Source organism: Elephas maximus, chromosome 1 (genome assembly GCF_024166365.1).
Source record: "Elephas maximus indicus isolate mEleMax1 chromosome 1, mEleMax1 primary haplotype, whole genome shotgun sequence".
NCBI classification, from domain to species: domain Eukaryota; kingdom Metazoa; phylum Chordata; class Mammalia; order Proboscidea; family Elephantidae; genus Elephas; species Elephas maximus.
In genome coordinates, this window is record NC_064819.1 from 90,164,138 (window position 1) to 90,186,853 (window position 22,716).

Genomic DNA, 22,716 nt, shown 5'->3' on the forward strand with positions numbered 1-22,716 from the left:
GTGCCATCTCCTGCCATCTCCAATGTTATGGGTCTCTCTGTCTTTTGAGTCCAGGAGGTTCTCAGCGCAGGGACCCCAGGTCAAAATGCTGTGTGTTGCTTCTGGCTCTTCTTCTTGATGGTAGTGACATCCCCCTCAATCTCTGTGGGATTGGTTCTTTTAAGCTTAGTGGAATGGCAAAGCTGACCAATCACCTTGGTAGGTCATAGGCACTTTATCTGCATAATCACTGTCCAGTGTCTTCAAGAGTTTTACACACTTTATTTGCATAGTTCCAGCCAATCATTCTGTGGGAGTTAAGAGATGATGGCTAGAAAGGCTATATAAAATCAATTCACTGCACCACAGATGGCATCCCCTACTTTATACTTTTTATTCCAGGTGTTCTCTTGTGTATTTAATTCATTCTAATGGGCATGAAATGTGCAACATAATTATTCAATTTGTGCCTAACTTGTTTAATCTGCTTTTCTAAAGGCTTCATCATATGATGTGCCCTTCAATATCCAGTATTCAGAAGCCCAATGGTCTGACTATTCAGCAGGCTTATTAATGAGGGCCCATGAGTCTATGTGCTTCAGTCAATGTCAGACTCTGTGGCAAAGTGATGTTCATCTTACGTTCACACTCTCCAATGCTGTAAGTTGTTTACTAACGTAACAGTGGATGGCTATAGTACTCCTTTGGATTTGCCACATTAGAGATGGACTGTTCCATCAGTGAACAATTCAGGGCTATGTCTTTTGTCAAGGCGTTTTATGGGCCAGTAGTTTGGGTAAACCAGGAGATGATTACACCTCTGTGCCTACTATCTCTTTGTGCTGTTTGTTAAGGCCTCAGCATCCAGACTTTGTCCTCAAATAAATGTGCCATTTCTCTTTCATATGGGAACCTTTTTGCACTTGCCTATTTTATGGAATTTTGGTTCAGAAAAGACAGTTTACAGGATGAGAAGTCATCACTTTTTCTTGTGTTTGATGATGTCTATTTTTTAGGGTTCAATAACACTAATGCAGTTACATCTCAAAGGGCTGTACTCTCGAGAGCTGGAGGAAATTCTTAAGTAGAAAAGCCCAGGGCCCACTGAATAAAGAGGGGATTTCACTGCCAAAGGTTACAACCACCTGCAAGATTGATTAAAAACACTTGCAATTTCATGTTTTTGATAGAGGACAAAGGCAGTGCTTATCGCACACTTAAATGAACTGCTTCCAGGGCCTCCATTCAAATGTAGCTGTGTTATTGGTGGCTTGTTTCAGAAACTATAAGAAAATTCTCTGGTTACAAATGTGCTGTCTACAGTACTAAAGATGCCAATGAGATGTGGGGTGCCCTTCTTTGTCATTGTGTGTCACATGAAGTCAGCGATTCTCCTGAGTTATTTGTGGGTACAGATCCGAAGCCTGATTTTTTTTTTTTAATCTGTCAATGTATACTTTATTACTTTGTGTAGTGAAAAGTTTCAAAATTCCTTAAGTCCCAATTAATGACTAAAATTATCACTAATGAGAAAGGTGGCATCCCTGGGTGGGGTAAATGGTTAACGTGTTTAGCAGCTAACCAAAAGTTTGGAGATTTGAGTCCACCCAGACGCCCTTGGAAGAAAGGCCTGGTGATCTACTTCTGAAAAGCCAGCCATTGAAAACGCTTTGGTGCACAGTTCTAGTCTGACACACATGAGGTCGCCATGAGTCAGAGTCCATTCAGTGACAACTGGGTTTTAATAAGAAATGCAGGCAAGAAGAAAGAAGGACATATAAAATTCTATTAAGTCAAGTAATATCAGGTTAGACTTGCTTAAGGCAAGAATAATGTCCATTTTCTTGGTTAGAATATCCCTTGATTTCTGGGCCTTACCAGGCCTAATTTTATTTCAGTTTGAGAAATATAAGTATGGAATCTCTGGTGCCTAGGTCCATACTGCCTTCACAGGATATAATTGCGGGCTGTGTGATCTTTTCTCCAAAAAGTCTCTTCCGGGGCAGGACTTCTGGTAGTGTCAGTATGAGGAGGGTGGGAAAGTCTTCCTGTAGAAAACAATTATGAAAATGACAAAGATATTAAAAGCAAATATTTCCAGGAAATAAACAAACACAAACAGAAATTTGAGAAGAGTTTGAATCTTAAAAGATTAAAATCTTAGTTATCTAGTGCTGCTATAACAGAAATGCCACAAGTGGATGGCTTTAGCAACCAGAAATTTATTCTCTCCTGGTTTAGGAGGCTGGAAGTCTGAAGTCAGGGCACCAGGTCCAGGGGAAGGCTTTCTCTCTCTGTTGCTTCTAGGGGAAAGTCCCTGTCTCTTTTCAGCATCTATGGGCCTGGCATTCCTTGGAGGTCTACATGTGTCTTGGCATCAATTTTCCCCCGAGTTGATGAGGTTCCCAGTGTAGGGACCCCATGTCCAAAGGACGTGCTCCACTCCTGGCTTTTCTTTCTTAGTGGTAGTCAGGTCCCTCTCTCTCTGCTCACTTCTCTCATTTTATTTCTTGTACCATAAATGGTGATGCAGGCCACATTCCAGGGAAATTCCTGTTACATCAGCTCAGGGCTATGACCTGTGTAAGGGTGTTGCATCCTACACTAATCCTGCCTCAATAACATAACAAACATAACCTAATCCTCTTTAACATAACCTAATCCTGCCGCATTAACCACAGGCAGAGATTAGGATTTACAACACATAGGACAATTACCTCAGATCACAAAATGGAGGACAACCACACAATTCTAGGAGTCAGGACCCAGCCAAGTTGACACATAGTTAGGGATATACAGTTCAATCCATGACAACTATTACTACATTGGGTAAGAACTGCAAGTTTGTGGCCTTCTTACTTCCTCTTAAGTGTGGACTTGTGGCTTACTTCTAATGAATAAAATAAAGTGGAATTAATGGTGTGAGACTCCAGAGACTAGGTCATAAAAGTCACTGTGTCTTTCTATTCTGTATTTCTCTCCCTCTTGAATCATTTGTTTCCAGAGAAGCCGGCTGTCCTGTCCTAGATACATCCACCTATGGAAAGGCCCATGATGTGAGGAATTGATGCTTCTGGCAACCATCTAGCAAGGAAATGAAGCTTTCTGAGAACAGCCACATCAGTGAGCTTGAACCCAGCTCCTCCAGCACTAGTCAAATATTCAGGTTATTTCAGAGCCATCTGACATCTTGATTACAAGCTAATGAGAAACCTTTAGTGAGAACTACCCAGCTAGCCTGCCCTGGAGTTCTGATCCTCAGAAACTGTTGGGAATAATATGTTCATAGTCTCAAACTGCTCAATTTTGGTATAATTTGTTCTACAGCAATAGATGACTACTACACACGTTGTACCTGAAAATGTGATGCTGCCAAAACACAAACTTAAAAGTGTGAGAATAGCTTTGGAACTGGGCAGTGGACAGGAGCTAGGAGGACTTGGATAAAAATGTTAGTTGACATTTGAAGTCTTGAAGAAATTATTTGGAAAAGCCAGATGACTTTTGAGGAGGCTATGGGTAGGGCTTAAAAGAAAGTGAGGGAAACCTTATTGGAAACTAAACGAAAGAGGGTTTTCGTAATGTTGTGACAGAAAGTTTAGCAACACTATTGCCTGCAGTAATGTGGGAAGTAAAAAACATGCCTAATAAACTGGGTGACCTAACTAAGGAGATGTTTAAGCCAACTATTAGAGGAGCCATGTGTTCTTGCTGTTTGAAATAGATTTCCAGAGAAGTGCTGAAGGAAAAGCTGTTAAACTAAAAGGATCCAGGATTTTCTGGTTTTGAAGATTCCCAGTCTCTCCCAATGGCAAATAATGTTAAAATTCAGAAATGACTCCATAGAAAGATCAAATCTAAGTCACTCTCAGGCAAGCATAGTTTAAAGGTGAAGCTGAGGATAATACTTTATGATCCTTTGCCAAAATCTCAAAAAGCTCAAGTTGGTGTCTCAGAGTACAGTTTAGTCAGACAAAAGGACTTCAAAAGAGCTATGGGTATGTCTCACAGATCCTCCCAAACAGTAAGGCTTCTAAGACATATAAGGATGTTCATTCTCAGCAGTCTCAGCTGAAGCCTGAGGTAGAGAAGGGCTTATCTCCAAGAGATTTGTGGCTGTGGGTTTTGTCTCATGGAATGAACTCAACAAAATTTTTCATAAAATTAGAACAGCGAAAACAGCACGAGTTTTGAATGAAAGGAGCAAAGACAGTACTAAATGAAAACCAGCCTGTGGAGCCCTAAATTCTACTGGCAAGAAGCAGAATGAAAAAAGTATGCAACTACAAACATATGTAAAATGATAGAGGACTCAGGATGTGGAGCTAATATTCCAGAGTATAGAGTCAGGAGTCATGGAGAATTATTCCCATGCAGGAGTATGACTGAGTCATAACCACAGAACTTCCTACATTTGCCTGGATGGATTTTAGCATTCTTATATGGCTCCTTTGTGCTTCCCATTTTCCTTTTTAAATGTCCACAGTGGTTATCCTATGTCTGTTCCCCTGTTGCATGTTGCGTGTTGCGTGTTGTGGGAGCAGATAACTTTCTCTTTAGTTCACAGGTCTTCAGATCATGGGGAACTGTACTTGAAGCACTGTACTCAAATAAATACACACCAGGAGCTTTGACACACTGGAACCTGGAGGCTAGAATATCCATGAATCCATATTCATATGCATAAATGAATAAAAAAACAAATGGGAGTGGGGGGAGAATAGACAAGCCTAAACAGAAAAATTCCAAATAATTTCTGTATCTATTATGCCTTCAAGGAAGTAAAGCATAACTCCCTACCCCTTAGGTGTGGGTTTCACAAAGTGATTTACTTCCAAAGAGTACAGTACAGAAAGTGGAAGTAAAAAAAGTAAAGTCACAGTGAAGGCACCTGGGAGATACTGTCTTAGCCAGGGCAACACTATTTTACTCAGTTGATCAAGCTTAAGCTCATCACGCATAAGGTGATATTACATACAATTGGTAAGTTGTTGAGATATGTCTGTGATCTTCTTCCCAAAAACTCCTAGCCCCCATCTAAACTGAGAAAAACATCAGCAGAACTGAAATTGCGAACCAGTCTACAATATACCTGACCAGTACTCCCTGAAATTATTAAAGGTCATGGAAACAAGGAAAGTCTAAGAAACGGTAAGAGCCAACATGAGCCTATGAGACATGACAACTAAACGTAATTTGGAATCCTGGAATAAAGAGAAGCCATAGGGAAAACTAATAAAATCTGAATAAAGTACCAGAAAGCCAAGCCCATTGCTGTGGAGTCGAGTCCAACAAAGAACGACTCTATAGGACAGAGTGGAACTGCCCCGTATGTTGCCAAGACTGTAAATCTTTACGGAAGCAGACTGCCACATCTTTCTCCCACAGACCGGCTGGTGGGTTGGAACTGCGGCCTTTTTGGTTGCAGTTTGTGGTTAGCAACCAAGCACTTCAACTGCTATGCCACCAGGGCTCCGAATAAAGTATGTAGATTAGTTAATTATGATGTATCAACATTGCTTCATTCGCTGTGACAAATGTACTATAGCAATAATGTAAGATGTTAACAATACAGCAATCTAAAACTATTTTAAAATTTATTTTAAAAGATGTTGTTGTTGTTAGGTGCCGTAGAGTCGATTTTAACTCTTAGCCACCGTCTGTACAACAGAACAAACCCTGCCCAGTCCTCTGCCATCCTCATGATCGTTGTTATGCTTGAGCCCCTTGTTGCAGCCACAGTGTATTTTCAGTGCCTTCCAACCCGAGGGGCTCATTTTCCAGCACTGTATCAGACGTTTCACTGCTATTCATAAGGTTTTCATTTGTGAATTCCTTTCAAAGGTAGGCTGCCAGGTCCTTCTTCCTAGTCTGTCTTAGCCTGGAAGCTCAGCTGAAACCTGTCCACCACGGGGGACCCTGCTGGTAATTTCAATACCGGTGCCATAGTTTCCAGGATCACAGCAACACACAAGCCCCCACAGTAAGACAAATTGGCAGACACAAAAGATACTGCCATAAAAGGAATAGGTAGTAGAAGAAAAAGTGACCTACCCTTCATTTTTCCCAGGTGTTGTCATCAAGGGGTTGGACAGAGCCGTAACAGTAAGAAGAGATGGAAATCTCAGAGAGGGCACAAGGCTTCTGAGCTCTCCTCTCCTCCAGTGCCTCCTCCACCCGGGAGCCTGACCCCTGTGGAGCCCAGAGTTGTTCAGAGGAATCTTCATCCCCACAATGAAGCCCAGACTCTGGGTCAGCTATCTAGGCCAGCCTTACCGTGCAAACCCCTCCTAGCAGCTCCCTCAGAATTCGACGGTAGAGCGGGGGCGCCCCCGTGTGGCCACAGGGCTGGTAGCGCAAGATCAGAGCACCCCCTTTGCCTCCCCAAGTGCTTACCCTTTTTGGTTTTCTCCATCATTTTTGTTTCCCATTTCATCTATTAGTATCTCAAGGAAGCGAACATGGCAAGTAAAATAGTGAAACCCTACATGTCTGAAAACGTCTTTAGGCTATTCTACCACTTACAATTGGCTTCCTATAGAATTCTGTACTGGAAATACTTCTCCTTGCAATTTGGAAGGCATTGTTTCAATGTCTTCCAGCTTCCAGAGATGCTGCTTTTTGCTCCTTGCTGAAGTTTTCAGCATCTCTTCTTTTCCATCCTCTTCCTGAAATTTCATAGTGATGTGTCTTGGTGTGGATCTTTTTTCATTTAGTATAGTAAGAACTTAGTTGGGGCCATTTACAGTGTAAATTTTTGTCTGTAAACTCTAAGACACTTACATGAATTATTTTCCATCATTTCCTGCTCTCAATTCTTTTTGAAACTTATATTATCAGGTTGTTGGAATGCCTTGATTTATGGTATAAAATTTTTGCAGGTTTTCTCTCTTCTTTGCCATCAATTTTCCATCTCGTACTACTTTGTGGGAAGTATAACTTTTATCTTCTAAATCATCTATTGATTTTTTCATTTCTATGATCCTATTTTTAATTTCCAAGAGCTCTTTCTTGTTTTCTGATTGTATATAACGCATTACTATTTCATAAAGGTCATATCTTTTCTTGCATCATTTAGATATTACAGATAATAGCAGTAGGGGACCAATTAGGTTTCCTGGTAATCTGCTGTCATGATATCATGATGTTTTCCCTCTCAGCACTTATTTCGGTGATGGTTTTACATTTATCTTTGTAACTTTTTACAGTAAATGCCCATCTTCTTCATACATGCCAGTTTCATGGTTTGAGGGTCCCCCTTTTAGTTTTCACTGTATCTCCGGTATGTATCAGAGTTCCTAACTCACCAAAAGCCTCAAAATATATGCTGGATGACTTTAGTGTGATTTGGGGAGCTAGTCAGACTGCCCCTTGATGCCCTGAGCTCTGAGCCTCGGAGTCCTCGGTCATGGAATATTCTGAGACCTTGAGACAGTCCACTTGCATGGGATGCAGAGTCTTCATGCCTATCTGGGGTACAGGGAATCGATGGAAGATGAATCAACAAGGCCTCTGAGAGATAATGCCCTGGGTTCAACCTCAGCTCCACCACCTCCTTAAGAACCCTGTGTCTCCCTCTACCTATTAATAAAAAGGAATGACACATAGGCTACCTTATGACTTTACATAGAGGGTTAATTTGATGATCTTTGTAAAATACATGGTATTATTGCCTGACACATATTAAGTGCTCCTCTGTTCATAGCTGTCATCACTATATTGTTTACAACATTTAGGTTGTTTTTATTCTTTTGCTTTTATGAACTACAATTCAAGGGCCATCCTTATAGATATATAATTTTGAAAACATGTCTCTCTTAGTTATCTAGCGCTGCTATGACAGAAATAAAACAAATGTGTGGCTTTAACAAACAGGAATTTCTTTTCTCACAGTTCAAGAGGCTAGAAGTCCGAAATCAGGGTGTCAGCTCTAGAGGAATGCTTTCTCCCTCTGTGGGCTCTGGAGAAAAGTCCTTGTCTCTTCTGAGCTTCTGCTCTTGGGCAATCTTCATGTGGCTTGGCATCTCTCTTCCCCCATCTCTGCTTCTCTCACTTGCTTTTTTAATCTCTTTTATATCTCAGGAAAGACTGATTTAAAACACACCCTACTCCACACTAGTCCTGCCTTATTAACACAACAAAGAAACTCCATTCCCAAATGGGATTATGACCACAGATATAGGGGTTAGGATTTATAACGCTTATTTTGGGGGGACACGATTCAATCCATAACATTCCACCCACTGGCCCCCCAAATTCATGTCCTTCCCACATGAAAAATACATTAACCCCATCACGTGATCCCCAAAGTCTTAAATCAACTCCAAATCTCACCTCTGAATCATCTAAATCAAATATGGGTGAGACTTCAGGCATATTGCATCCTGGGGCAAAATTCCTCTTCATGTGGGAACCTCTGAAATCTAGAATACGAGTTATCTGTTTCCAAGGTATAATGGTGGAACAGGCACAAGGTAGACATTCCCATTACAAATGGGAGAAACTGGAGAGAAAAAAAAAAAAAAGGGATAAAAGGCACCAAGCAAGTCCAAAACTCAGCAGAAGAATTTACGTTAGCTCTCGAGACTTGAAAACAATTCTACCTTCTTTGGGACCTGCCCTCTGGATTCTGAGTGGAGGCCTTTTGGCCCTGCGCTTAAGGTCCCCCTTCTAGACAAACTGAGATGGCAACTCTACTCTCTTGGCTTTGGGTGGCCCTATTCTCCTAGTCCATCTGAGTGTCAACTCTATATCCTGGGCCCCAGCAGTCTCCATTCTTCTTTCCCTTCGGCTGGGCAGTCCTGCTCCCTCAGCTTTGGGCAGTGGCCCCATCCCCATGGCACTTGTGAACAGCAGCCCCATACTCTGGAACCTATTTGATGAAGATCTCTTCTAAAACTAGGAGCGCATGGCTCCACCCTTTGAAAACGATGCAACCCTGCTTTCCATGTTCCTTCCAACAGTACTGGTCATCTCCAAGCTGCTCCACAGATTGTCCTTTTCTTTTCTTAGAGGACAACAGATGTAGATCCTTTGGCCTCTTTCCTGCCTGTAGAATTCCAGTGGGCAGACACTGTCTTTACTTTTGTTCATTCTCTGTCTCCTGTAGTCTAAACTTATGGGTTTTCTGCTCTGGTAATTTGTTAGCTCTGCTAGTCACAGGCCTAATCTCTTTAACAAAATGTTGTGTAGCTAAATCCTTGATGAAAATTCTAGACAAATGTCCTTAGTTTCTACGGCAGAATTTTCCAAATCTTTAAGCTTTGTTCATTCTGCACAGTTCATTTTTAAGTCCATCTCTTTCCTTTTGCATTTTAGTGTAAGCAGCAAGGAGAAACCACATGGCTCCTTTAAGGTCTTGCTTAGATATCTCCTCAGCTAAATATCCATGTTCAGCACCTACAAGTTCTAACTTCCACCAAGCATTTGGACATAATCCAGGCAAGTTCTTTCCTGCTACATAAAAAGCATCACCCTCCCTCCATTGTCTACTCACATGCTCATCATCTTCTTTCCAAGTCTCACCAAACGCACATCTAACGTCCACGTTTCTAGCAACATTCCGTTGTGGCACCAGCTGTGTTCTCTGAGCCTTCTCTGTAGCTCTCCGCACTTCCTTCGGAGCCCTAACCAGGTTGCCTTTGGCGTCCACAATTCTACCAACGGTCTCTTCAAGGCAATCTAGGCATTTTCTATTCGGCACCTTAAAACTCTTCCACCTGTACCCATTACCCAATTCAAAAACTGCTTCACACTTCAGGTATCTGTAGTGCAGCACCCACTTCTCGGTACCAGATTCCTAGGGGGATGCTTCCTCTCTCTGTCGGCTCTGGGAGAAGATCTTTGTCTCTGAGCTTCTGCTCCTGGGCAGTCTTCATGTCGCTTGGCATCTCTCTTCTCCCACTTCTGCATCTGTTGCTTGCTTTTTAAATCTCTCTCATATCTCAAAAGAAATTAATTTAAGACACACCCTACTCTAGTCCTGTCTTATGAACATGTCAAAGAAAACCCTTTCCCAAATGGGATTATAACCACAGATACAGGGGTCAGCATCAGCATTTACACACATTTTGGGGGGAACATTTCAATCCATAACAATGTCTGGTTATCTTAGGACAAACCCCTAAAAGAAAAATTTTTGTGTCAACATGTAAACATGTTTAAATTGTTATTTAGCAAAAATGTCCTTTAGAAATTTTGTACCAGTTTTTCATCCCATCAACCTCTATGACCTGTACTCTAGCCAACACTTTATTTTTATCTTTGCGAAGCTAAATTTTTATTCCCATTTCTTATTCCACATTTGTATTTTTGCTCACATTGGTTTATTACTGATATATTTGTTTCACATTTGTATTTCTCCTTTTCCAAACTACTTTCTAGTAATCTTTGATCATTTTCTAATTGGGACTGTTAAGTGTTAAAATACTGAACTGAAGAATGGAGGAGGGGAGGAAAAAAAACCAGCACTGACATCCACGAAGTGATCTGGCACCCCCACCTACACTTCAGGTTGTTGGAAGCTGGCCTGGCGCTGATAGCTGGGCCATGTTATTATTCTGTTGGACATAAATCATCTCATAAGACTCCAATATCAGACAAGGTCACTATGAGACCATACTGAATTGAGACAAAACCAGACTGCTTCATAATTTTCAATATTGTTACCAAGTATAGCTTCATCCTCACTCTAGTCTGCCCTCCTTAGAAATAAGATTTATTGAGATATCCAGTCATGGGAATGCCCCGACTTCCTGACTGCATTCAATCTAGCGGAGACCCTGATTCCTTCTACCCTCCCCAACTGACTTGATGGCAATGGGTAAAATCACCCAAATAAAGCCAAATCCTGTAATAGGTTCTTTCTCTCTCCCATATAAAGATGTCCCATGGTTCCCTATAGAGTGTATTCTCTCTTGCCGAAACATGTAATAAACACAACTTGTTCAACTACAGGTATGGTCCCGGTGGTCTTTGGCTGAAGGGCATTGTCACGTTACCCTTTTGTCTGTCACGTTGTTCTGTGTGTCTTTGAGTTTGATTATGAGCTTGTATTTGTGAGTTTGTGTTTGCCATAGAGAACTTTTCATTTTTCTTTATAGTTTTTCAACTTTGTTTCACGCTTAGAGAATCCTTTTCACTCCACAACTGTCAACACTTCATGTATATTTTCATCTAGGTAGAAACAATGAGGAAAAGGGGTCTGAGGGTGAAGGGAAACAGAAAATACTTGAATTTGGGAGAAGTGGAGAGGGTAATAGTTAAAGAATTATAAAGTGGTAGTTTGTAGAGTTCTAAGGTTTAAATTTCATGTTTCATAATTTACCAAATATGTGTACAGGGCCGACGGTATTTGATATATGTGATATTCAATAAATACATTCTCTTGGGCCAAGTGAACACTTGTTTGCCTCCTTATGTTCATCCGGGTAAAGAAAACAATCACACCATGAATCCCAATATTTAGACAAGGACTGACACCAAGAATGGACATTTGTGAACACTTGTGACCTTAAGGTGAGAAGTCTTGTTTGGGCTAATGTCTATACGCTCTAGTTGTTAAATACCTAGTAATTAAATTTTTATGGTCACTCTGTGTTTCAAGGATATGCCTGAGACCCACGTGAAAAATCCATGGTTTTTAAATAAAGATAATTTTAATATACTTCAATCCATAAATCACAAGTATTGTTTTGGGAAAGAGATTGAAAATTCAGCACACCCTAGATACAAAAAAAAAAAAAAAAAAAAAAACCCACACCCTAGATACATACTGTCAAATATGGCAGTACTGTCCAGTTGTGGCTACTTAATAAAATAAAATTAAATTAAAAGGTCAACTGCTTAGTTGCACTAGCCACATTTCAAGTGCTCAATAGCCACACGTGGCTAGTGGCTACTACAGCGGACAACACGGATATACAATACCTTCATTGCAGAAAGTTCTTGACAGCGATGCTCTTGATGGTTTATGGACCTCGAGTCAGGTGCCTTAGATTCATTTCTATTAAGGGGCCCTTATCATTTCTCCCACAGACTGCATCAGATTTCCAGCTGTCTGGGATATGGATCTACATTAAGCTGGTGTGTGACAAAACTAAAACACATCATGAGTGAATCTCTATCTGGTGCCTTCAGGCACAAATGTTCCCAGTTACAAAGAGGGAACATCGTTCCCTCCACCTCAGTTTTCTGACTGAGAACACTCTGTGCCATTAAATTTCTGGTGCTAAGTTCTCTTCTAGAACAGCCCATGAGAAGAGTCCTAAGCTAAGCTTTGGGAGGCAGAGAGTTTAGCTCAGGGAGAGGGATTCTGGGAGGTCAAGAAGAGGCAAAGAGGCTGTGGCCATTTAGGGGACTCCCTTGTTTACTCAGAACAGCAGTTTTCAAAGTGTGATCTGTGGGACTCTTGGAATCACTGAGATCCTTTCACAAGATCCATGAAGCCACAACTGTTATTATAACATTACAGGCAATCCCCAGGTTACAAAGGAGATCCATTCCTAAATCTGTCTTTAAGTCTAATTTGTAGGTATTCAGAACAGGTACATACGGTTCCTTTTGAGAGTCAGTTAGTCAAATGTTTGTCTTAGTATACAGTATACATTTTACCTTTCTATGCATATAAAACACTTAAACACTCCTAAATACACCAAAACATCTTAAACACGAAGGAACTTCACAAAGTAGTGCAGGCATTCCCTATTGTGAACCATTGTATTTAACTCAAATAGGTTTTAGGGCAGTCCATTCTTAAGTAACAACCAAAAACCAAACCCAAACCCTTACCGTGGAGTCCATTCCGGCTCATAATGACCCTATAGGACAGAGTAGAACTGCCCCATAGGGTTTCTGAGCAGCTCCTGGCGGATTCGAACTGCTGACCTTTTGATTAGCAGTTAACCACTACACCACCAGGGTTTCCTCTTAAGTACCAAAGGGGGGAAAAACAAAAACAAACAAACCCGTTGCTGTCCGGTTGATTCTGACTCATAGCAACCCTATAGAACAGTAGAATTGCCCCATAGAATTTCCAAGGAGCACCTGGTGGATTTGAACTGCTGACCTTTTGGTTAGCAGCCATAGCACTTAACCACTATGCCACTAGGGTTTCCTCTTAAGCACCAGCTGTCCATAAACCTGATGTTCTTAACCTGGGAACTTATTGTGCTAAGAAATATTTCGTCTTTCTCACTGTGTTGATACTTGGACTGAGGTAAATCAGCTGTGAACGTAGCAAAAATCAAGGCTGTGTCATGAAACTTCAGTAGTAATTGTATTCTTCACCTTCACCTACCCGCAGGAAGAAAACAAAAACCGAAGCAGTTTCATTTATAGGTGTACTAATTGAAGCATTAAAAGTTATTAACCTTAGTTAAATCCTCCAGTCCATGTCTTTTCGTATCCTAGGTGACGAAGTGGGAAGTATATATAAGGCGCTTCTACATTCCTAAATATGATGTTTGTCTTAAGGAAAATAATTTGTGATCTGAACTAGCTTCTTCTCTCTTTTTTTTTTTTAATGGAATATCATTTTCACTTGAAAGAAGGAATGATGGAGAAATTATCTTGGCTATTGGATACTTTATTCAAAATCAATAATTAGCTAGCCTGTCACTTTAAGCGAACCAACTGATAGTATTGTGGTCAAGGATAAAACGTAGCCTCTGAAGAGATGAGAATATTGGAAAACTTGTATCCACCACAAGTTGACAGCTTTCTAAACTTTACAAACTTTTCTGCTGGAATCAGTGGTAATACTAACAAATGCGACTTGCTGATATTTTGTAATGAAATGTGTCAACCCTGGAAGATCTGCACACTCAGTGACCTAATGCATCAGTTAACAAATTCATGCCTTAGGACAAGGTTCATTCAATGTGCAAAATGGACCTATGGGTTTTAATGAACAGAATACAAAATATTCAATAATAGGGTTTCCGATGGCAACTAACCTTTAAGAAACTACTGCTTCTGTAGCTTTAGTGAATTATCAGAGGTGAACACTCACAATTACTTGGAAACGGTATGAAAAGTGCTCCTCCCTTTGCCAAACTCATATTTGTGTGACACTGGATTTTTTTGTATCCACCTCAACCAAAATAATGGACTGAATGCAGAAACAGATACTAAAATCCAGAAGCCTTTTATTGACACAGATAGGAGACATGTAAAGATGTAAAAGGATCCACTCTTCTCACTACATTATTTTGGAAAAAAATTATTTTTCATGAAAACATACTATGTTAAATTTTAACGGGTTATTATTTTAATTTAAAATTTTGATTCTGGGAGGCGGAGCCAAAATGGCAGACTAGGTGGATGCTACCGCGGATCCCTCTTGCAACAAAGACTCGGAAAAACAAGTGAATCGATCACATACATAACAATCTACGAACTCTGAACAACAAGCACAGACTTAGAGACGGAAAACGAACAAATACGGCAGACAGCAACCGTTTTCAGAACTGGGAGCCAGTGTACCACGCAGGTGACCTTCGGAGCCCGATCTGGGGCAGAGCCCAGGGGGGCAGACGGCACAGACAAGGGGCCCAGCCCTACCCCCCCAAACCCATCCCGGGAGAGAGTCTAGGTGGTTGGCGTGGGCGGCGTAGCGGCGCAGCCGGAGGGAGAAGCACCCGGGAGGCAGTGACTGATCTTGGAGCGGGGAGAGCAGCGTCCCAGCCGGGGAGCCATCCCGCTGGGATTTTGGCGAAAGTGGGCGGGGCATGAGCGCGGGGTCCAATTGTATTCCCCTGAATTGACCCAGGGGGCTGGCCCACCTGGTCGTGCGGGTGACGCCCACCCAGTTCCCGCGAGCGATGCGGCGCACCAGAGGGAGGAGTCCCTGGGAGGAAGTGACTGGTCTCGGAGCAGGGAAAGCAGCGTCCAAGCTGGGAGCCGTCCCACTGGGATCTTGGCGAAAGTGGGCGGGGCGTGAGCGCGGGGTCCAATTATATTCTCCTGAATAGACCCTGGGGGCGGGCCCACCCGTTCATGCGGGAGACGCCCACCCAGTTCGCGCAAGCGGTGCCGCCCACCGGAGGGAGAAGTCCCCGGGAGGAAGTGACTGGTCTCAGAGTGGGGAGAGTAGCGTCCCAACCGGGGAGCCGTCCTACCCGGATTTTGGCAGACGGGGGCGGAGCGTGAACGCAGTGATCAGCTCTATATTCTGTGGTGCTACACTCCTAGCTCTCTGGTCCCTCCCCCACCCTCCCCAGGCAGCTCCATTAACATCCGAATACCTGGAGCCAGAGGGAGAATTCAGATAGGGATTTGACTGCATTTTTTTTAGCTGATTACCTGGAAAATCTAGTTTCCCAGTGATGGCTCGGAGACAGCAGTCCATATCAAACCACATAAAGAAACAGACCATGACTGCTTCTACAACCCCCCAAACAAAAGAATCAAAATCTTTCCCAAATGAAGATACAATCCTGGAATTATCAGATACAGAATATAAAAAACTAATTTACAGAATGCTTAAAGATATCACAAATGAAATTAGGATAAATGCAGAAAAAGCCAAGGAACACACTGATAAAACTGTTGAAGAACTCAAAAAGATTATTCAAGAACATAGTGGAAAAATTAATAAGTTGCAAGAATCCATAGAGAGACAGCATGTAGAAATCCAAAAGATTAACAATAAATTTACAGAATTTGACAATGCAATAGAAAGTCAGAGGAGCAGACTCGACCAATTAGAATGTAGACTGGGACATCTGGAGGACCAGGGAATCAACACCAACATAGCTAAAAAAAAAACAGATAAAAGAATTAAAAAAAATGAAGAAACCCTAAGAATCATGTGGGACTCTACCAAGAAGGATAACTTGAGAGTGGTTGGAGTCCCAGGACAGGGAGGGGGGACAGAAAACACAGAGAAAATAGTTGAAGAACTCCTGACACAAAACTTCCCTGACATCATGAAAGACGAAAGGATATCTATCCAAGATGCTCATCAAACCCCATTTAAGATTGATCCAAAAAGAAAAACACCAAGACATATTATCATCAAACTTGCCAAAACCAAAGACAAACAGAAAATTTTAAAAGCAGCCAGGGAGAAAAGAAAGGTTTCCTTCAAGGGAGAATCAATAAGAATAAGTTCAGACTACTCAGCAGAAACCGTGCAGGCAAGAAGGGAATGGAACGACGTATACAGAGCACTGAACGAGAAAAACTGCCAACCAAAGATCATATATCCAGCAAAACTCTCTCTGAAATATGAAGGAGAAATTAAGATATTTACAGATAAACACAAGTTTAGAGAATTTGCAAAAATTAAACCAAGACTGCAAGAAATGCTAAAGGAGATTGTTTGGCCTGATGACCAATAGTATCAGATACCAGCACAATACAAGGTCACAAAACAGAACGCCCTGATATCAACGCAACTCAAATAGGGAAAGCACAAAAACAAACAAATTAAGACTAATTCTAAAAAATAAATAAACAAAATAATACACATAACAGGAAATCATGGAAATCAATAGATAAACGATCACAATAATCAAAAAGAGGGACTAAATATAGGAGGCATTGAACTGCCAGATGGAGAGTGATACAAGGCGATATAGAAGGATATAAGTTAGGTTTTTACTTAGAAAAATAGGGGTAAATAATAAGGTAACCACAAAAAGGAATATCAATTCCATAACTCAAGAAAAACGTAACGACTCAACAAACACAAAGTTAAACATTATGAAAATGAGGATCTCACAATCTACTAAGAAAAAAGTCTCAGCACAAAAAAGCATGTGGAAAAATGAAACGGCCAACAACACACATGAAAAGGCATCAAAATGACAGCACTAAAAACATATTTATCTATAATTACGCTGAATGTAAATGGACTAGATGCACCAATAAAGAGACAGAGAGTCATGGACTGGATAAAGAAACACGATCCATCTATATTCTGCCTACAAGAGACACACCTTAGACTTAGAGACACAAACAAACTAAAACTCAAAGGATGGAAAAAAATATATCAAGCAAACAATAAGCAAAAAAGAAGAGGAGTAGCAATATTAATTTCTGACAAAATAGACTTTAGACTTAAATCCGCCACAAAGGACAAAGAAGGACACTATATAATGATAAAAGGGACAATTGATCAGGAAGACATAACCATATTAAATATTTACGCACCCAATGACAGGGCTGCAAGATACATAAATCAAATTGTAACAGAATTGAAAAGTGAGATAGACACCTTCACATTTATAGTAGGAGACTTCAACACACCACTTTCGGAGAAGGACAGGACATCCAGTAAGAAGCTCAACAGAGACACAGAAGACCTACTTACAACAATCAACCAACTTGACCTCATTGACTTATACAGAACTCTCCAACCAACTGCTGCAAAATATACTTTTTTTTCTAGTGCACATGGAACATTCTCTAGAATAGACCACATATTAGGTCATAAAGCAAATCTTTGCAGAATCCAAAACATCGAAATATTACAAAGCATCTTCTCAGACCACAAGGCAATGAAGCTAGAAATCAATAACAGAAAAACTAGGGAAAAGAAATCAAATACTTGGAAACTGAACAATACCCTCCTGAAAAAAGACTGGGTTATAGAAGACATCAAGGAGGGAATAAGGAAATTCTTAGAAAGCAACGAGAATGAAAATACTTCCTGTCAAAACCTCTGGGACACAGCAAAAGCAGTGCTCAGAGACCAATTTATACCGATAAATGCACACATACAAAAAAAAATTTGATTCTGCTTCAATTGCTCGTATGGTTAATATCGGTAGATGTAATCCACAAACAAAATCTCTTTGAGTGCCTCATTAATTTGTAAGAGTAATAGAAATTCTAAGGAACCCTGGTGGCTCAAGAGTTAAGCTTTTGGCTGCTGCCAAAGGTTTCTGGTTGAACACACCAGGCGCTCCGCAGAAGAAAAGACCTGCTGATTTGCTCCTTTAGAGATTAAAAAAATAATTTTTTTTTTTTTAAGCCTAGAAAACCCTATGGGGCAGTTCTACTGTGTCATATAGGGCCGCTATGAATCCACTCCAGGGCACACAACATCAACAACGTAGAGATTCTGAAATTAACAAAAACCTCTGACTTAAGCAGGTCCTGGCCCAGGATTTACGAGACAGTGTAGTAAAGAAGGATCGGTGCAGAAGGAGAGAGAGGGGTCAGGGCAAAGTCCCAAGTCCCTCGGCAGGCACTCAGGTCCGATGGCGGTGTCACGGGTGGGGTGGCCTAGTGTTGGGGATTCCCCGTCTCCCTGGAGTTTCACTTCTTCTCACAACCTGTGTCAGCTCCTTCTGCCTGGACACACATGACGTCACCCCAGTTGTCACTACAGTTGGGTCTCCGATTTCTGGAGCAGCCAATCACCGTCACCGCGGTTCCGGGTTGTAAGGTCGGTTCGGAGCTGCCCGGACGCAGTTCTCCCTAGAACCCCAGCACCCGGGTCATGGCGCCCCGGACCCTCCTCCTGCTGCTCTCGGGGGCCCTGGCCCTGACCCAGACCCGGGCGGGTGAGTGCGGGGTCGGGGGGGAAACGGCCTCTGCGGAGGGAGGAGCGAGGGGACCGCTCGGCGGGGACGCAGGGCCCTCGGGGAAGCCGCCACCGCCCAGAGCCCCCACCCGCCCCTACACCCCGGCCCTGCTCCTCCCGCCGCCCCTTCTCCGTCCAGGAGCCCCTCACCCCTCACCCCTTCTCCCCTCCCCGCCCCCATTGACCCCGGACCCGGGCCCGCGCGGGGAGGGAGGGGTCGGTGGTCTCAGCCGCTCCCCGCCCCCAGGCTCCCACTCCCTGAGGTATTTTCACACCGCCGTGTCCCGGCCCGGCCGCGGGGAGCCCCGGTACATCGCCGTCGGCTACGTGGACGACACGCAGTTCGTGCGGTTCGATAGCGACGCCGCCAACCCGAGGATGGAGCCGCGGGCAACGTGGATGGAGCAGGAGGGGCCGGAGTATTGGGACCAGGAGACACGGAGGGCGAAGGGAGCCGCAGTGACTTCCCGAGTGAACCTGCAGACCGCGCTCCGCTACTACAACCAGAGCGACGCCGGTGAGTGAGTGACGCCGGGCCCGGGTCGCAGGTCACGGGTCCCCTCGTCCCCACGGCCGCGTCGCCCCGAGTCCCTGGGTCCGAACCTCACCCCGAGGCCGCGGGACCCGCCCGGGAAGAGCCGCGGGGATTCGACCCGGTTTCGTTTTCAGTTTAGAACCGTTTGGGCTCTGACCAATGGCGGCCAGTGTGGGGTGGGGGGCGGGGCTGACGGCGGGGCGGGGTCAGGGTCTCACACCTTCCAGGTGATGTCGGGCTGTGAAGTGGGGCCCGACGGACGCCTCCTCCGTGGCTATGGGCAGCACGCCTACGACGGCGCCGACTACATCGCCCTGAACGAGGACCTGAGCTCCTGGACCGCGGCGGATACGGCCGCACAGATCACCCGGCACAAGTGGGAGGCTGAGAAGGTTGCAGATCAGTTCAGGGCCTACGTGGAGGGCAGGTGCCAGGAGTACCTCCGCAGATACCTGGAGAACGGGAAGGAATCTCTGCAGCGCGCAGGTACGAGAGGCTGTGGCGCCTCCCCGAACTCGCTTTGAGTTGGGATTCTGTCAGCGCTTGTGGACTTTCAAAAGGAAAATGGAATAGACGCCAAAATACCACCCCTTTCTCTGGGTGTGGAGAGTGAGGAGTTAGCCCAGAGTTCCAGATCCTGTACCACAGAGCAATCCTATAGGGTCGCTCTGAGTCAGAATCGACTGGACAGCAGTGCGTTTTTTTGTTTGGTAGTACCAGAGAGAGACTTGGCCAGAGGAGCCCTCCTTTCAGAGGCGGTTAAGGGACCCACTCTCTCTGGGGATAGGATAGTAGGGGAGATAATTCCTGACTGATCAGAAGCTCCCTTTGATCCTGAAATTGACCTTGAGAACCACCAGGAACTTTTCCTCTCAAATCTTGTTCTCTGCCACATACCCGATCAGTTTGGAGGTCTGATTCCAGCTTTTCTGAGTTGCTCAGCCTCCACTCAAGTCAGAACTAGAAATCCCTGTTCTCAGACACCTGGATCCTCCTACTCTGGGCTGCCTCACCCTGATTCTAGAACCTTCTGAGGAATAAGATTATCCCAGATTCCTGCTCCAGGCTGGTTTCTCACTCCCTCCCCTATGTCAACTGTCCTGTCCATTCTCAGGATGGTCACATGAGCACTGCTCAGGTAACCCATGGGAGGTGATGGGAAGTTCCTGAATTTTCTCACTCATTCCCTCAGACGCCCCCAAAGCACACATAACCCACCACCCCATCTCTGACCGTGAGGCCACGCTGAGGTGCTGGGCCCTGAGCTTCTATCCTGCGGAGATCACCCTGACCTGGCAGCGGGACGGAGAGGACCAGACCCAGGACATGGAGCTTGTGGAGACCAGGCCTGCAGGGGACGGAACCTTCCAGAAATGGGCAGCCATGGTTGTGCCCTCTGGAGAGGAGCAGAGATACACGTGCCATGTGCAGCATGAGGGGCTGCCCAAGCCTCTCACCCTGAGATGGGGTAAGTGGGGGAGGCAAAGATGTAGCCCCTTCTCGGCGAAGCAGGGGTCCTTGTGGGCACAGCAGCAGGATCACGGCCTCTCACTTTCCCCTCCCTTTCCAGAGTCCCATTCTCAGTCCCCCGCCATCATCATGGGAATCATTGCTGGCCTGGTATTCCTTGTGGCTGCTGTAGCTGTGGTGGCTGGAGCTGTGATCTGGAGGAATAATAGCTCAGGTAGAGATAAGGGTGGGGCCTGAATTTTCTTGTACCACTGCAAGTTTCAAACCCCTGATAGGAATTTGCTTGCCTTCTGCCCCTAATGTGAAGCACCATCCACACACTGCGTATACCCACCCTGGGGCCTTTTGTGCTAACGCTTATTCTTTTGTAAAGCACACGTGAACACGAAGACAGATTTTTTCACCTTGATTCTGGTGACGGGTACCTGATCCCCGCAGTCACAGGTCAGAGGGGAAGGTCCCTGTTGAGGACAGAGCTCTAGGATGGTGATGGGTCCAGTCCCAGCACATCTCTTCTATTCTTGTTTACTGATCCTGTCCTGGGTCTGTAGTCACGATTCAGAGGTCCACGAATAGTTGACTCTTCAAGAACCTTATGGTTCTGACTCCTTTCAATCTCTCAAAGGGTGTTTTCTTCCCACAGGTGGAAAAGGAGGGAAATATGCTCAGGCTGCAAGTACGTATAAGGAGGAATGTAATTCCCTGAGACCCTTGGGATAGTGTAGATGGGACCCCATGGGGAGCCCCACCCCATAATTCTTCCTTTAGCCTCCCCTCCTCCTGTGGCCTCTGAGCAGATCCTGTTTTTTATTTCTCCAGGCAGCAACAGTGCCCAGGGCTCTGATGTGTCTCTCATGGCTTGTAAAGGTGAGACCCTGGGGGCCTGACATGGGGAAGGGGTTGGAGCAGTGGGAACAAAACTTGGCTATGGGTATTCTTTATATTTGGACATTTCGAGCATGTGGTGGGCTATTCAGTATATCAACACTTAACAGTGACTGACCCAAATTTGTTTCTGATTTCTTTCTTCTGTAGCATGAGAGAGCTGCCTTGTGTGGGACTGAGTAATACAAGACTTGTTCACCTCCCGCCCTCCCCACACACACTTTGCGACTTCAAAAATGCCTGACTTCTCTTTCTGCAGCTGGTATCTGAATGTGTCTGCGTTTCTGTCAGCATAGTATGAGGACATAGGAGACTAGCCCCACCCACCAAATAGGACACCCTCCCTACACTAACCTGTGTCTCTTCCCTGAGCAACATTCCTATTCCAGCATAGCAGGGCTGGAAGGTCTCCATCCCTGTGGTAACTTCCTGTTGCTCTGAAAGTCAGTGTCTCACTTCCCTTTTGAAAATGAGAGTCTGGATATTAATTTGTTTTTTCAAAATCTTGCAATGAAGTGTGGTTGATGGGTTAATTAAAGGAGAGGAAAATTGTGAAAATTTAAGAGGCAATAAAAAGAGTCTTGATAACCTTCCAGAATCCTGTGTTTGCTGTGTTGAGTCTGTCGCAGGCAGAACAAAAGAAGTCCATGGAGTAGCTCAGCGTGGATGAGGCCTTTGCCCCTTTGATGCTCAGTACTTTGTGGGCTTTGACACGGTTACGTCTTAGCTGGGTCATCTGCAGTGCCCTATTGTCCTTCCCCTTAATAGAACCTTGTCCCACCAGGACCTGTGATCACAGGGACTCAGATATCACCTGGCCTTGTCCTGTCTCCAGGATGCTGGAGAGCTAGGACTTTGTATGGCTAGTCAGCCTGGGTTCGGTCCTGGCCTAACCTTCAGCCATTATTATTGTGTGGTTATTTTTGTGTCTTGTTTGTTGTAGAGGTTTATGTCTGTTCTCGTACATGAGAGCTTGTTCTTGGTCCCATCCTCCTCTGGGTATCCCCATCACTGACAGCACCGGGAGTTGTTTTCCTGTCGTTATTCCCACAAGGCCCAGGGTGGTCCCTGTGCCCAGGAGTCTCTGTGGTATCAAGAAATGAATTTTCAGACTACTCCACCTCTTTGCCTCCTTCTAGGACTGTCCTGGAGTATTCTTTGCATTTCCCCCCAATCTCTGGAATTAGCAGAGGGGAGGGATCTGGTAGTTTTACATCTTCAGATATTCCTGTTGTGTTTCGATCTTCTGCTCACCTACCCTCTCTCCCTGCTCTTAGCTCTAGAATCCTAGTGCTGGTTCCTTCCAAACGAT

The 22,716-nt window shown here is 44.0% G+C and overlaps 2 protein-coding genes and 1 long non-coding RNA gene across 15 annotated transcripts in view; 2 read left to right on the forward strand and 1 right to left on the reverse strand.

Moving 5' to 3' along the window:
- Nucleotides 1-22,716, forward strand: part of LOC126073164 (patr class I histocompatibility antigen, A-126 alpha chain-like) — a 374,107-nt gene that overhangs the window by 160,761 nt on the left and 190,630 nt on the right. For 3 of the 13 annotated variants that reach the window (XM_049880784.1, XM_049880111.1, XM_049880361.1), the window contains one exon: nt 21,339-21,386. The exons of 2 other annotated variants lie outside the window; for them this stretch is intronic. In XM_049880784.1, the coding sequence (XP_049736741.1) occupies nt 21,339-21,386 (48 nt within the window). Of the gene's footprint in view, nt 1-21,162; nt 21,196-21,338; nt 21,387-21,554; nt 21,603-22,716 lie in introns of those variants that run through there. 8 more of the 13 variants (XM_049881125.1, XM_049880275.1, XM_049879869.1 and 5 more) reach the window with 5 other exon arrangements.
- LOC126078246 (uncharacterized) overlaps nt 1-22,716 on the reverse strand; it is a 562,403-nt gene that overhangs the window by 158,813 nt on the left and 380,874 nt on the right. Inside the window, exon 2 of the long non-coding RNA XR_007518010.1 lies at nt 20,342-20,413. This is a non-coding gene — a long non-coding RNA (uncharacterized LOC126078246). The remainder of the gene's footprint in view (nt 1-20,341; nt 20,414-22,716) is intronic.
- LOC126078152 (patr class I histocompatibility antigen, B-1 alpha chain-like) lies at nt 18,327-20,771 on the forward strand. The gene is made up of 5 exons (XM_049888356.1): nt 18,327-18,494; nt 18,762-19,031; nt 19,260-19,535; nt 20,242-20,517; nt 20,620-20,771. Exons 1-5 carry the CDS (start codon nt 18,431-18,433, stop codon nt 20,754-20,756), a joined length of 1,023 nt encoding a protein of 340 aa, XP_049744313.1. The 5' UTR covers nt 18,327-18,430; the 3' UTR covers nt 20,757-20,771.

Excerpts from the sequence above, each read along its gene's own strand:
- LOC126078152 (XM_049888356.1), top strand. The coding sequence starts at position 18,431 with ATGGCGCCCCGGACCCTCCTCCTGCTGCTCTCGGGGGCCCTGGCCCTG. Across the intron at positions 18,495-18,761 it reads CCTGACCCAGACCCGGGCGG|GCTCCCACTCCCTGAGGTAT; the intron begins GTGAGTGCGGGG and ends CCCCGCCCCCAG. Across the intron at positions 20,518-20,619 it reads GCCTCTCACCCTGAGATGGG|AGTCCCATTCTCAGTCCCCC; the intron begins GTAAGTGGGGGA and ends CTCCCTTTCCAG.